The 12,078-nt window shown below is 46.3% G+C and overlaps 1 protein-coding gene across 1 annotated transcript in view; it reads right to left on the reverse strand.

The window, feature by feature from the left end:
• The window catches only part of LOC106560497 (low-density lipoprotein receptor-related protein 8), a 618,846-nt gene that overhangs the window by 13,601 nt on the left and 593,167 nt on the right, over positions 1-12,078 (reverse strand). The window contains exons 14-16 of the mRNA XM_082956606.1: positions 6,158-6,299; positions 3,257-3,409; positions 785-1,099 (exon numbers count right to left, since the gene is read on the reverse strand). Coding sequence (XP_082812732.1) covers positions 785-1,099; positions 3,257-3,409; positions 6,158-6,299 — 610 coding nt within the window. The remainder of the gene's footprint in view (positions 1-784; positions 1,100-3,256; positions 3,410-6,157; positions 6,300-12,078) is intronic.

Here is a 12,078-nt window from a genome sequence, read left to right on the forward strand (position 1 = left end):
AGACACTCCTACTGTCTGTCATTAGACACTCCTACTGTCTGTCATTAGACACTCATACTGTCTGTCATTAGACACACCTACTGTCTGTCATTAGACACTCATACCGTCTGTCATTAGACACTCCTACTGTCTGTCATTAGACACTCCTACTGTCTGTCATTAGACACTCATACTGTCTGTCATTAGACACACCTACTGTCTGTCATTAGACACTCCTACTTTCTGTCATTAGACACTCCTACTGTCTGTCATTAGACACTCATACCATCTGTCATTAGACACTCCTACTGTCTGTCATTAGACACTCCTACTGTCTGTCATTAGACACTCCTACTGTCTGTCATTAGACACTCCTACTGTCTGTCATTAGACACTCCTACTTTCTGTCATTAGACACACCTACTGTCTGTCATTAGACACTCCTACTTTCTGTCATTAGACACTCCTACTGTCTGTCATTAGACACTCCTACTGTCTGTCATTAGACACTCCTACTGTCTGTCATTAGACGCTCCATGTGGCTCAGTTGGTAGAGCATGAAGCGTGCAACACCACAGTTGTGGGTTCGATTCCCATGGGGGGACAAGTATAAAAATGTAGGCACTCACTACTGTAACTTGCTCTGGATAAGAGTGTCTGCTAAATGACCAAAATGTTATACTCTCTGTGTGAGAGGGAGGAGTGGAAAGGAGGAATATTTAATGGGAGAGTGGGTACCTTAGCGATAAGGTACATTGTACAAGAGTAGGCACATTTTGATACACACAGTCTGAAAGCCACTTACAGCGGTGGGAGAGGTTAGCGTTCTCTCTCTGGATGTTGTTGGGCAGTAGAGGGGGTGTGGAAGTGGAGCGGGGGCCAGAGGTGGAGAGAGGGGTCCTCCACGAAGCTGTGTTCCTGGGGGGAGGATGAGGGGGGGACGTCGAAGGAACTGCGGTCGACCGTGTGACTGTGGTAGGAGCTGTAGTTGTAGTAGCACCTGTGGTTTGAGTGGTAGTTGTGGTTGCTGGGGTGGTTACTGGGGTGGTGGCTGTGGTAGGACTTGCAGTGTTGGTAGTGGTGGCTGTGGTAGGAGCTGACGTGGTTGTCTTGGGTTTGACTGCAAGGAGAGAAGAGATTAAACAGAGATACTAGAGTTATCAGGCTGGCAGATCAACTGACAGCACAGACAAGCCTTTCCTTGTAAACAGACAGCGAGAGCTCCATAGTTTACATGAACAGACATCAACAGAAGTGGGTCTGAACTACTCAAAACTGCCTTCTCTGCACTTAAAGTCATAACATGCTTGTAGAGCACAGACATTAGAGGGAATACATCCGTTTGTAGTTATTCAGTTCCTATTTATTCTGAGTGAGTGAGACAGAGTATCTGCAGTGCAGTCAGGCTGCCTGGTGGCCTGTGTTCATCCCTCATCCCTCTCTCTTTCTCTGGGGACAGCACTGCGACAACCCACCTGTGTACCTCCAGACACAGAGAGTCTCCAGAGGGGGGAGAGGACAAGAATGGAACAGCCATACAATAGACACAGAGCATTCCCAAGGGAGGACAGGACAGGAATGGAACAGCCAGAGAGATAATGGAGGGCACTATAGGGCTCAGATTGACAGTGAGCAAGGGCTAACTGAGAATGAGATTAATTGGCAAGTGGATCATTGAAATCGCTCTGTTATCATGTGGGAGAGGAGTCAAATGGGAATGGGTGTGACAAGTTTTAAACAGTTTACCTATGGCACAGTGGGGATGGGAAAGGGTGTAACACATTTTAATCAGTTTACCTATGGCACAGTGGGGAAGGGAAAGGGTGTAACACATTTAATCAGTTTACCTATGGCACAGTGGGGATGGGAAAGGGTGTAACACGTTTTAAACAGTTTACCTATGGCACAGTGGGGAAGGGAAAGGGTGTAACAAGATTTAAACAGTTTACCTACGGCACAGTGGGGAAGGGAAAGGGGTGTAACACTGTTTTAAACAGTTTACCTATGTCACAGTGGGGAAGGGAAAGAGTGTAACACGTTTTAAACAGTTTACCTACGGCACAGTGGGGAAGGGAAAGGGTGTAACACATTTTAAACAGTTTACCTACGGCACAGTGGGGAAGGGAAAGGGTGTAACACGTTTTAAACAGTTTACCTACGGCACAGTGGGGAAGGGAAAGAGTGTAACATGTTTTAAACAGTTTACCTATGGCACAGTGGGGAAGGGAAAGAGTGTAACACATTTTAATCAGTTTACCTATGGCACAGTGGGGAAGGGAAAGAGTGTAACATGTTTTAAACAGTTTACCTACGGCACAGTGGGGAAGGGAAAGGGTGTAACACGTTTTAAACAGTTTACCTATGGCACAGTGGGGATGGGAAAGGGTGTAACATGTTTTAAACAGTTTACCTACGGCACAGTGGGGAAGGGAAAGGGTGTAACACATTTTAACCAGTTTACCTATGGCACAGTGGGGAAGGGAAAGGGTGTAACATGTTTTAAACAGTTTACCTACGGCACAGTGGGGAAGGGAAAGGGTGTAACATGTTTTAAACAGTTTACCTACGGCACAGTGGGGAAGGGAAAGGGTGTAACACATTTTAACCAGTTTACCTATGGCACAGTGGGGAAGGGAAAGGGTGTAACATGTTTTAAACAGTTTACCTACGGCACAGTGGGGAAGGGAAAGGGTGTAACATGTTTTAAACAGTTTACCTATGGCACAGTGGGGAAGGGAAAGGGTGTAACATGTTTTAAACAGTTTACCTACGGCACAGTGGGGATGGGAAAGGGTGTAACATGTTTTAAACAGTTTACCTACGGCACAGTGGGGAAGGGAAAGGGTGTAACACATTTTAACCAGTTTACCTATGGCACAGTGGGGAAGGGAAAGGGTGTAACATGTTTTAAACAGTTTACCTACGGCACAGTGGGGAAGGGAAAGGGTGTAACATGTTTTAAACAGTTTACCTACGGCACAGTGGGGAAGGGAAAGGGTGTAACACATTTTAACCAGTTTACCTATGGCACAGTGGGGAAGGGAAAGGGTGTAACATGTTTTAAACAGTTTACCTACGGCACAGTGGGGAAGGGAAAGGGTGTAACATGTTTTAAACAGTTTACCTATGGCACAGTGGGGAAGGGAAAGGGTGTAACATGTTTTAAACAGTTTACCTACGGCACAGTGGGGAAGGGAAAGGGTGTAACATGTTTTAAACAGTTTACCTACGGCACAGTGGGGAAGGGAAAGGGTGTAACATGTTTTAAACAGTTTACCTATGGCACATCGTCTCATGCCTGGTCCCAGCTCCATGCCGTCCGGGCAGGCACAGGTGTACTTGGGGGAGTGGTCTGTGATCTGGGGGGCTTTGAGACACAGGTACTCACAGCCCCCATTAGGTAGACTGCCCATGTTACAGCTGTCTGGAGCTAGACAGGAAGAGACAACAGAGACATATCACACAGTAATTCGACTGTCAGGCACTCAACATGTATTCATAACACTCATTGACTAAATATTATTGTTACGGTACAAAGACATGGTTGGAAAGCCTCTCTATGTTTCCTAAAATACGATGAAGTATTATGTCCAAAAGCTAGCAGTGCTAAGGTACATAACAAAACATCTCCCTTCCCTCCTTCCAACCATAAAAGGCTGCACACACCTCGCTAGGTCTAAAACTGACTTTAAATTCCTCCTGTTCTCCTAACTGGGCTTCCAGGAACTAGAGAAACAGCTTTTATGCCCCCACCTCTGAAGAGGAGATGGGGGAGAGGAGGCCGATACTAAGGAATGGGATATGTGCTGTTATACAAGAGGATGCTGCAAACACTGCAGAGATGTTGCAATACTCCTCTTCCCTCAGTTCTTCTAGAGATAGACATATCACTACCACAGAAACTCAGCTAGCTTCAAAGAAAATAAGACAAAAAGAAAAGCTGAGAAGGAAAGCAAAGAAAAGTCTTCCTGAAATGTGTAGATTTAAAAAAGCCTTAGAACAGGATGTGATCTTAGAACAGGATATGGAAATAGAAACATTTAAAATCAAACCCGATCTGTAGGTGAATGATCTTTTGTTATGTGTTATGAAAAGAGTTCTTCTTAAACGAGAGAGAGAGCGAGAGAGAGTGAGAGAGAGAGAGAAACATAGGAGCGATAGAAATACAGAGCATTGAGAAAGAGCGACAGCGAGAGAGATAGAGACAGACAGAAAGAGAGAGACTGACAGAGAGAGAGAGACTGACAGAGAGACAGCGAGAGAGACTAACAGAGAGCAAGAGAGACTGACAGAGAGAAAGAGAGAGAAAGAGAGGGAGAGTGTCAAAGCAAGACAGAGAGAATAGGGTAATGAACCCTGCAGAGGTAGCACTATGATGAATATTTCACTTTGGAGATACTTGAGAAACTAAGGTTGTGTCTGAAAAGACACCCTATTCCCTATATAGTCCACTACTTTTGACCAGGACAATACATAGGGAACGGGGCGCCATTTGGGACACAGACTAACTCTACAGCACTAGTTAATTTATATATTTCTTTAATTTATATTTTATTAGTAGTGCTCTTTATTAATGAGAGAGTGTAATCAGCTCCACTCTACTGGCCCTGAGACAACACTGGCACACTCTGACTGAGGGAGAAAACAAAGCATCAAAACACAACGCTCACACACGCCTGCATGCAGACACACACACACACACACACACACACACACACACACACACACACACACACACACACACACACACACACACACACACACACACACACACACACACACACACACACACACACAGAGGATGCAGACATACACTACATGACTAAAAGTATGTGGACACCTGCTGGCCTAACATCTTATTACAAAATCATGGGCATTAATATGGAGTTGGTCCCCCCTTTGCTACTCTTCTGGGAAGGCTTTCCACCAAATGTTGCTTCCACTAGGACTTGCTTCCATTCAGCCACAAGAGCATTAGTGAGGTCGGGCACTGATGTTGGGCGATTAGGCCTGGCTCGCAGTCGGCGTTCCAATTCATCTCAAAGGTGTTCAATGGAGTTGAGGTCAGGGCTATGTGCAGGACAGTCAAGTTATTCCACACCGAAATCGAAAAGCCATTTCTGTATGGACTTCGCTTTGTGCACGGGGGCATTGTCATGCTGAAACAGGAAAGGGCCTTCTCCAAACTGTTGCCACAAAGTTAGAAGCACAGAATCATCTAGAATGTCATTGTATGCTGTAGTGTTAAGATTTCCCTTCACTGGAACTAAGGAGCTTAAACCGAACCATGAAAAACAGCCCCAGACCATTATTCCTCCTCCACCAAACTTTACAGCATTTGAGGCAGGTAGCGCTCTCCTTGCATCCGCCAAACCCAGATTCGTCCGTCGGACTGTCAGATGGTGAAGTGTAATTTATCACTCCAGAGAATGCGTTTCCACTGCTCCAGAGTCCAATGGCGGTGAGATTTACACCACTCCAGCCGACGCTTGGCATTGAGCATGGTGATTTTAGGCTTGTGTGTGGCTGCTCGGCCATGGAAACCCATTTCATGAAGTTCCCGACGAACAGTTCTTATGCTGACATTGCTTCCAGAGGCAGTTTGGAACTCGGTAGCGAATGTTGCAACCAAGGACAGATGAGCTACGTGCTTCAGCACTCAGCGGTCCCGTTCTGTGAGCTTGTGTGGTCTACCACTTTGCGGCTGAGCCGTAGTTGTTCCTAGACGTTTCCACTTAACAATAACAACTCTTACAGTTGACCAGGGCAGCTCTAGCAGGGCAGAAATTTGACAAACTGACTTGTTGGAAAGCTGGCATCTTATGACGGTGCCACGTTGAAAGTCACTGAGTTCTTCAGTAAGGCCAATCTACTGCCAATGCTTGTCTATGTAGATTGCATGGCTGTGTGCTCAATATTATACACCTGTCAGTAACGGGTGTGCTGAAATAGCTGAATCCACTAATTTGAAGGGGTGAACACATGCTTTTGCATATATAGTGTATTTTCCAGTGTCGCAGACAGACACACACATTAATATTGACACTTGACCCATTTCTCTCAGGCAAAATAACATAAAGGTAGTGTTCCTGTGTTCTATCAAAAAACACTACAAAATAAATACTGTGTGTATGCGTATGAGCATGTATGTGTGTATATATACATGTCTGTCTCTCACCTTTGGGTTGGCGTAGTTCGTGGAACACCACAACATCTAGAGGGTTATTGAGGTGTTCTGCTAGCGTAGCCACATCATGTCCTGTTAGCCTGTTAGCGCTGTAGATAGCCTCATCCTCCAGGTCTGTCCAGTACACACGGTCCTGCAGGGAGACATGGGGATGGTTCAGTCCTCAACCCACAACACATAAGCAGTTGTTTTCTATGACGTGTGAGGCAGCGAGACAGGAGGCTGTGCAATCACAGTAAGTCAGCAGAGACCAACCATATGACATTACAGTAAGTGAGCTGGAGAATAATATATCTGTTGTTACAAAGCCTGCAGACAGATGGGGCGTTATTGTTGTCATTGTCAATACACAGGCAGATCGCTCAAGAGTGACTTCGAAATTGGACGTCTAACCACGTCCTGAGGACATCGGGGAAAGATGGCTTGAGTTTTGTTCAATACAATCTAATCCTAACACTAAACATGTTGGATAAATGCTCCCACCAAAATCTACAGCTTTAAGTAGCCTATAACACTTCGTGGAGCTACCAGACACTGATGGAGGTCCTTTCCAGTAGGTATAAGGGAATACCAGTGGTTGACATTGACCTCCATCAGTACATGTAACACCAGTGGTTGACATTTACCTCCATCAGTACATCTAACACCAGTGGTTGACATTTACCTCCATCAGTACATGTAACACCAGTGGTTGACATTGACCTCCATCAGTACATGTAACACCAGAGGTTGACATTTACCTCCATCAGTACATGTAACACCAGCGGTTGACATTGACCTCCATCAGTACATGTAACACCAGTGGTTGACATTGACCTCCATCAGAACATGTAACACCAGTGGTTGACATTGACCTCCATCAGTACATGTAACACCAGTGGTTGACATTGACCTCCATCAGTACATGTAACACCAGTGGTTGACATTTACATCCATCAGTACATGTAACACCAGTGGTTGACATTGACCTCCATCAGTACATGTAACACCAGTGGTTGACATTTACCTCCATCAGTACATGTAACACAATGTAATGGATTTTCTCCACTCATCACCAGTGGGGCAATATTCAGCAGCCGTCCACAGGGACCCAGACCTGCCCTAGGCATAAGACCTCTATTTACAACTTTTCATTACTTTCTGTCTATAGCCCTCTTTCTCTTTCCCTCAACTCACCTCTCCGTCTCTCTCTCTCATCTAATGCCATCTTATCAGCCTGTCCTCCAGTGATACCATAGCAACATGTGTGGAGGATGAGGTGATAGTTCCATGGTTGCTACGGCAACCTTAGAATCATCTGCTACCACGAGCAAACATGAAACGAGTTGTGAGAGGAGCGACAGAGAGAGATTTAGATGAATAGACAGAGATAGAGCGATAGACAGAGAGAGAGAGATCGTAATCGAGAGATGGACAGAGCGAGATTGTGATCGAGAGACAGACAGAGAGCGATCGAGAGAGCTAGACAGAGAGAGAGAGAGAGAGAGAGAGAGAGAGAGAGAGGGAGAGACAGAGAGCGATCGAGAGAGCTAAACAGAGAGCGAGAGAGACAGAGATAGAGATACACACACACACAGAAAGAGAGAGAGAGAGAGAGAAAGAGAGCAGACAGACAGACAGACAGACAGACAGACAGACAGACAGACAGACAGACAGACAGACAGACAGACACCCAAGCTAACTGGCTAACGTTGGCTAGCTTCCTAGCTACTTCCAGACACAAATGAGAGAACAACTCACCGACCATTTTACTCGGGCCTAGCAGTGCTGGTTAGGCTGTTTTCATGTTATCCAGAGCATTGGTGAAGGCAACTGTGCTGCTGGCAACAATTGGCGCTTTTTTGACAACGTTTACTGACCCCGGCCATATTAAACGGGTGTTGAGCATTCGTAAATTCGTCAGTTATTCTGCGCTCTCACACACTCAGATGAGATTGGTCTGCAATCGAAATTTACCAGCTACGTCTATCAACAGTTTTCATAGTGATATCATTAACATTCTATTGAAATGGTTACTTGCACAGTGAAGTCTTGTGTTAAGACATGTAGCTAGCTAGCTAGCTACCAATGAACCATAATCCCAACTCATGACGTTACTACCCTGCATGAATCTGCAGGTGGCTAACCAACCAGATTCAATGTTAGCTAGCTAACATTAGGCTAGCGTAGAACCCCACATTATCGGCATATTCAACAGTGTTTAAGAAATATATTAGCTTCAACAATGTTATCTTGTGATTAAGCCATCAATGTTTTGTGATTATTGGTGTCGTAAAAATGTTAGCTAATGGGTTAGCAATTAGCATGTTTGACATGTCAGTGGAAATACTACTACTATCAGCTTTTTGATATGCGGTTTAGCAAAAAAAATATGTCCCGTATTATTGGCCCAGTTATTGGCCACCTTTCTTTTTTGTTCAATTACAAGATATATCCGTTAAATTTTGTTCAGAAAATAGACGCCAACCTCGTATCCGAAGTGTTTACTAGATAGTTGACTAGTTGGCTAGCCTTCCAGTAAAAATAAATGACTTGCCTGTTAACTTTTCAGAAGCCCGGTGCACCCTCATGTAGATTCTTAGTGTTGTAACAAAACATAGCGTGTCAGACCAGACCTCTTCATTATAAATCCCCACAGATTAGCAAGCCCAAGCGGAAAGTCAACCTCCCAGCACAGAGTACTACTCCCTCATTGAAATGAAGGATAAATGCACCTAGCTGGAGGTAAGGCAGGTGGAGCTGGAACAGAAGCTGAACACACTCGTCAGCACAAAACATTGTACAGCTCAACAACACCCCCTCAACCAGACCTGTAGAGCTGGAGGTGGAGAGAGACATATCTGCACTCTGGACTGTGGTGAGACAACTTCAACAGGAGAAAGAGCAGGAGCAGGAGAAGAACAGAGCACTAGAGGAGAAGTTGAACGTGCTTAAGGAAAAGGTGAGAACGATGACGTGTGGCAGAGAACAACCCATAAGAGAGTTGAACACGCAGAGAAGCCAACAGAACAGCCCACCTCAGACCCTGACCAAAGTCTGGACACCACGACAGAACAGTCCACCTCAGACCCTGACCAAAGTCTGGACACCATGACAGAACAGTCCACATCAGACCCTGACCAAAGTCTGGACACCATAATAGAACAGTCCACCTCAGACCCTGACCAAAGTCTGGACACCACGACAGAACAGTCCACATCAGACCCTGACCAAAGTCTGGACACCACGACAGAACAGTCCACATCAGAACCAGACCAAAGTCTGGACACCACGACAGAACAGTCCACCTCAGACCCTGACCAAAGTCTGGACACCACGACAGAACAGTCCACATCAGACCCTGACCAAAGTCTGGACACCATGACAGAACAGTCCACATCAGACCCTGACCAAAGTCTGGACACCACAGCAGAACAGTCCACCTCAGACCCTGACCAAAGTCTGGACACCATGACAGAACAGTCCACATCAGACCCTGACCGAAGTCTGGACACCACGACAGAACAGTCCACCTCAGACCCTGACCAAAGTCTGGACACCACGACAGAACAGTCCACATCAGAACCTGACCAAAGTCTGGACACCACGACAGAACAGTCCACCTCAGACCCTGACCAAAGTCTGGACACCACGACAGAACAGTCCACCTCAGACGCTGACCAAAGTCTGGACACCACAACAGAACAGTCCACATCAGAACCTGACCAAAGTCTGGACACCACGACAGAACAGTTCACCTCAGACCCTGACCAAAGTCTGGACACCACGACAGAACAGTCCACATCAGACCCTGACCAAAGCCTGGACACCATGACAGAACAGTCCACATCAGACCCTGACCAAAGTCTGGACACCATGACAGAACAGTCCACCTCAGACCCTGACCAAAGTCTGGACACCATAATAGAACAGTCCATCTCAGACCCTGACCAAAGTCTGGACACCACGACAGAACAGTCCACATCAGACCCTGACCAAAGTCTGGACACCACGGCAGAACAGTCCACATCAGACCCTGACCAAAGTCTGGACTCCACAGCAGAACAGTCCACCTCAGACCCTGACCAAAGTCTGGACACCACGACAGAACAGTCCACATCAGAACCTGACCAAAGTCTGGACACCACGACAGAACAGTCCACCTCAGACCCTGACCAAAGTCTGGACACCACAGCAGAACAGTCCACCTCAGACCCTGACCAAAGTCTGGACACCATGACAGAACAGTCCACATCAGACCCTGACCAAAGTCTGGACACCATGACAGAACAGTCCACCTCAGACCCTGACCAAAGTCTGGACACCATAATAGAACAGTCCACCTCAGACCCTGACCAAAGTCTGGACACCACGACAGAACATTCCACCTCAGACCCTGACCAAAGTCTGGACACCACAACAGAACAGTCCACATCAGACCCTGACCAAAGTCTGGACACCACGACAGAACAGTCCACATCAGACCCTGACCGAAGTCTGGACACCACGGCAGAACAGTCCACATCAGACCCTGACCAAAGTCTGGACACCACGACAGAACAGTCCACTCCAGACCCTGACCAAAGCCTCGACATCACAGCAGGAGAGACAAATGAAGAACCCCAAACCCAGGGGTTCCCACCCCCTCTGAGCACCCCCCCCCCCCTGTCAGTCACCCTGACAGCCCTTCTGACAACCCCACACACCCACTGAGGACATACACAAGCCACAGATTGTACTCCTTTTGGCCACGTATACAAGAAAATCAACTTTTTCCCAAACACACAGTATCTAAACTCTGGTGTCCAAACACCCAGCACGCCCTAGACCTTCTGTCTGAGGACCAACTAGGGTCACCTAGCCACATAATAACACACACAGGCACAAACGACCTGAGAACACAGCAGGAAAGGGTGGCAACAGCACTCAAGGGAATGATTGAAAATGCTTCTTCTACTTTCCCCAACACACAAGTGGTTATCTCCACCCTGCTACCACGAAAATACTTCAACCCTGCTACCATACAGCGGGTAAACACAAGTATTTCCTGTGATTGTGCCTCAAAACCAAATGTCTACCTGGCCCACTACTCCACACAACCACACAACTAACAATATTGGACAATTTATGGAACCCAAAGCCTTCACTATTTCATGCTGGAATTTCCAAGCCCTGAGGTCATCTGCCTTTGGCCTAAAGAGCAGGAACCTGGACTTCACCAAATAAATCAGAAATACAGACATTGTCATCCTACAAGGAACATGGTATAGAGGAGATGGACCCACTGGTTACAGTGGTTACAGAGAGCTGGTAGTCCCATCCACCAAACTACCAGGTGTGAAACAGGGAATGGACACACGGGATATGCTAATTTGGTATAAAGCTGACATAACTCACTCTATTAAATTAATCAAAGCAGGAACATTTTACATTTGGCTACAAATTCAAAAGGACAATATCCTCCTGTGTGCTGCATAAACTCATCAAAAAAGAAAAGTCCTCTCACTGTCAACTGCGTTTATTTTCAGCAAACTTAACATGTGTAAATACTTGTATGAACATAACAAGATTCAACAACTGAGACATAAACTGAACAAGTTCCACAGACATGTGACTAACAGAAATTAAATAATGTGTACCTGAACAAAGGGGGGGGTCAAAATCAAAAGTAACAGTCAGTATCTGGTGTGGCCACCAGCTGCATTAAGTACTGCAGTGCATCTCCTCCTCATGGACTGCACCAGATTTGCCTGTTCTTGCTGTGAGATGTTACCCCACTCTTCCACCAAGGCACCAGCAAGTTCCCAGACATTTCTGGGGGGAATGGCCCTAGCCCTCACCCTCCGATCCAACAGGTCCCAGACGTGCTCAATGGGATTGAGATCCGGGCTCTTCGCCGTCCATGGCAGAACTCTGACATTCCTGTCTTGCAG

Source organism: Salmo salar, chromosome 10, assembly GCF_965601325.2.
Source record: "Salmo salar chromosome 10, fSalSal1, whole genome shotgun sequence".
NCBI classification, from domain to species: Eukaryota; Metazoa; Chordata; class Actinopteri; order Salmoniformes; family Salmonidae; genus Salmo; species Salmo salar.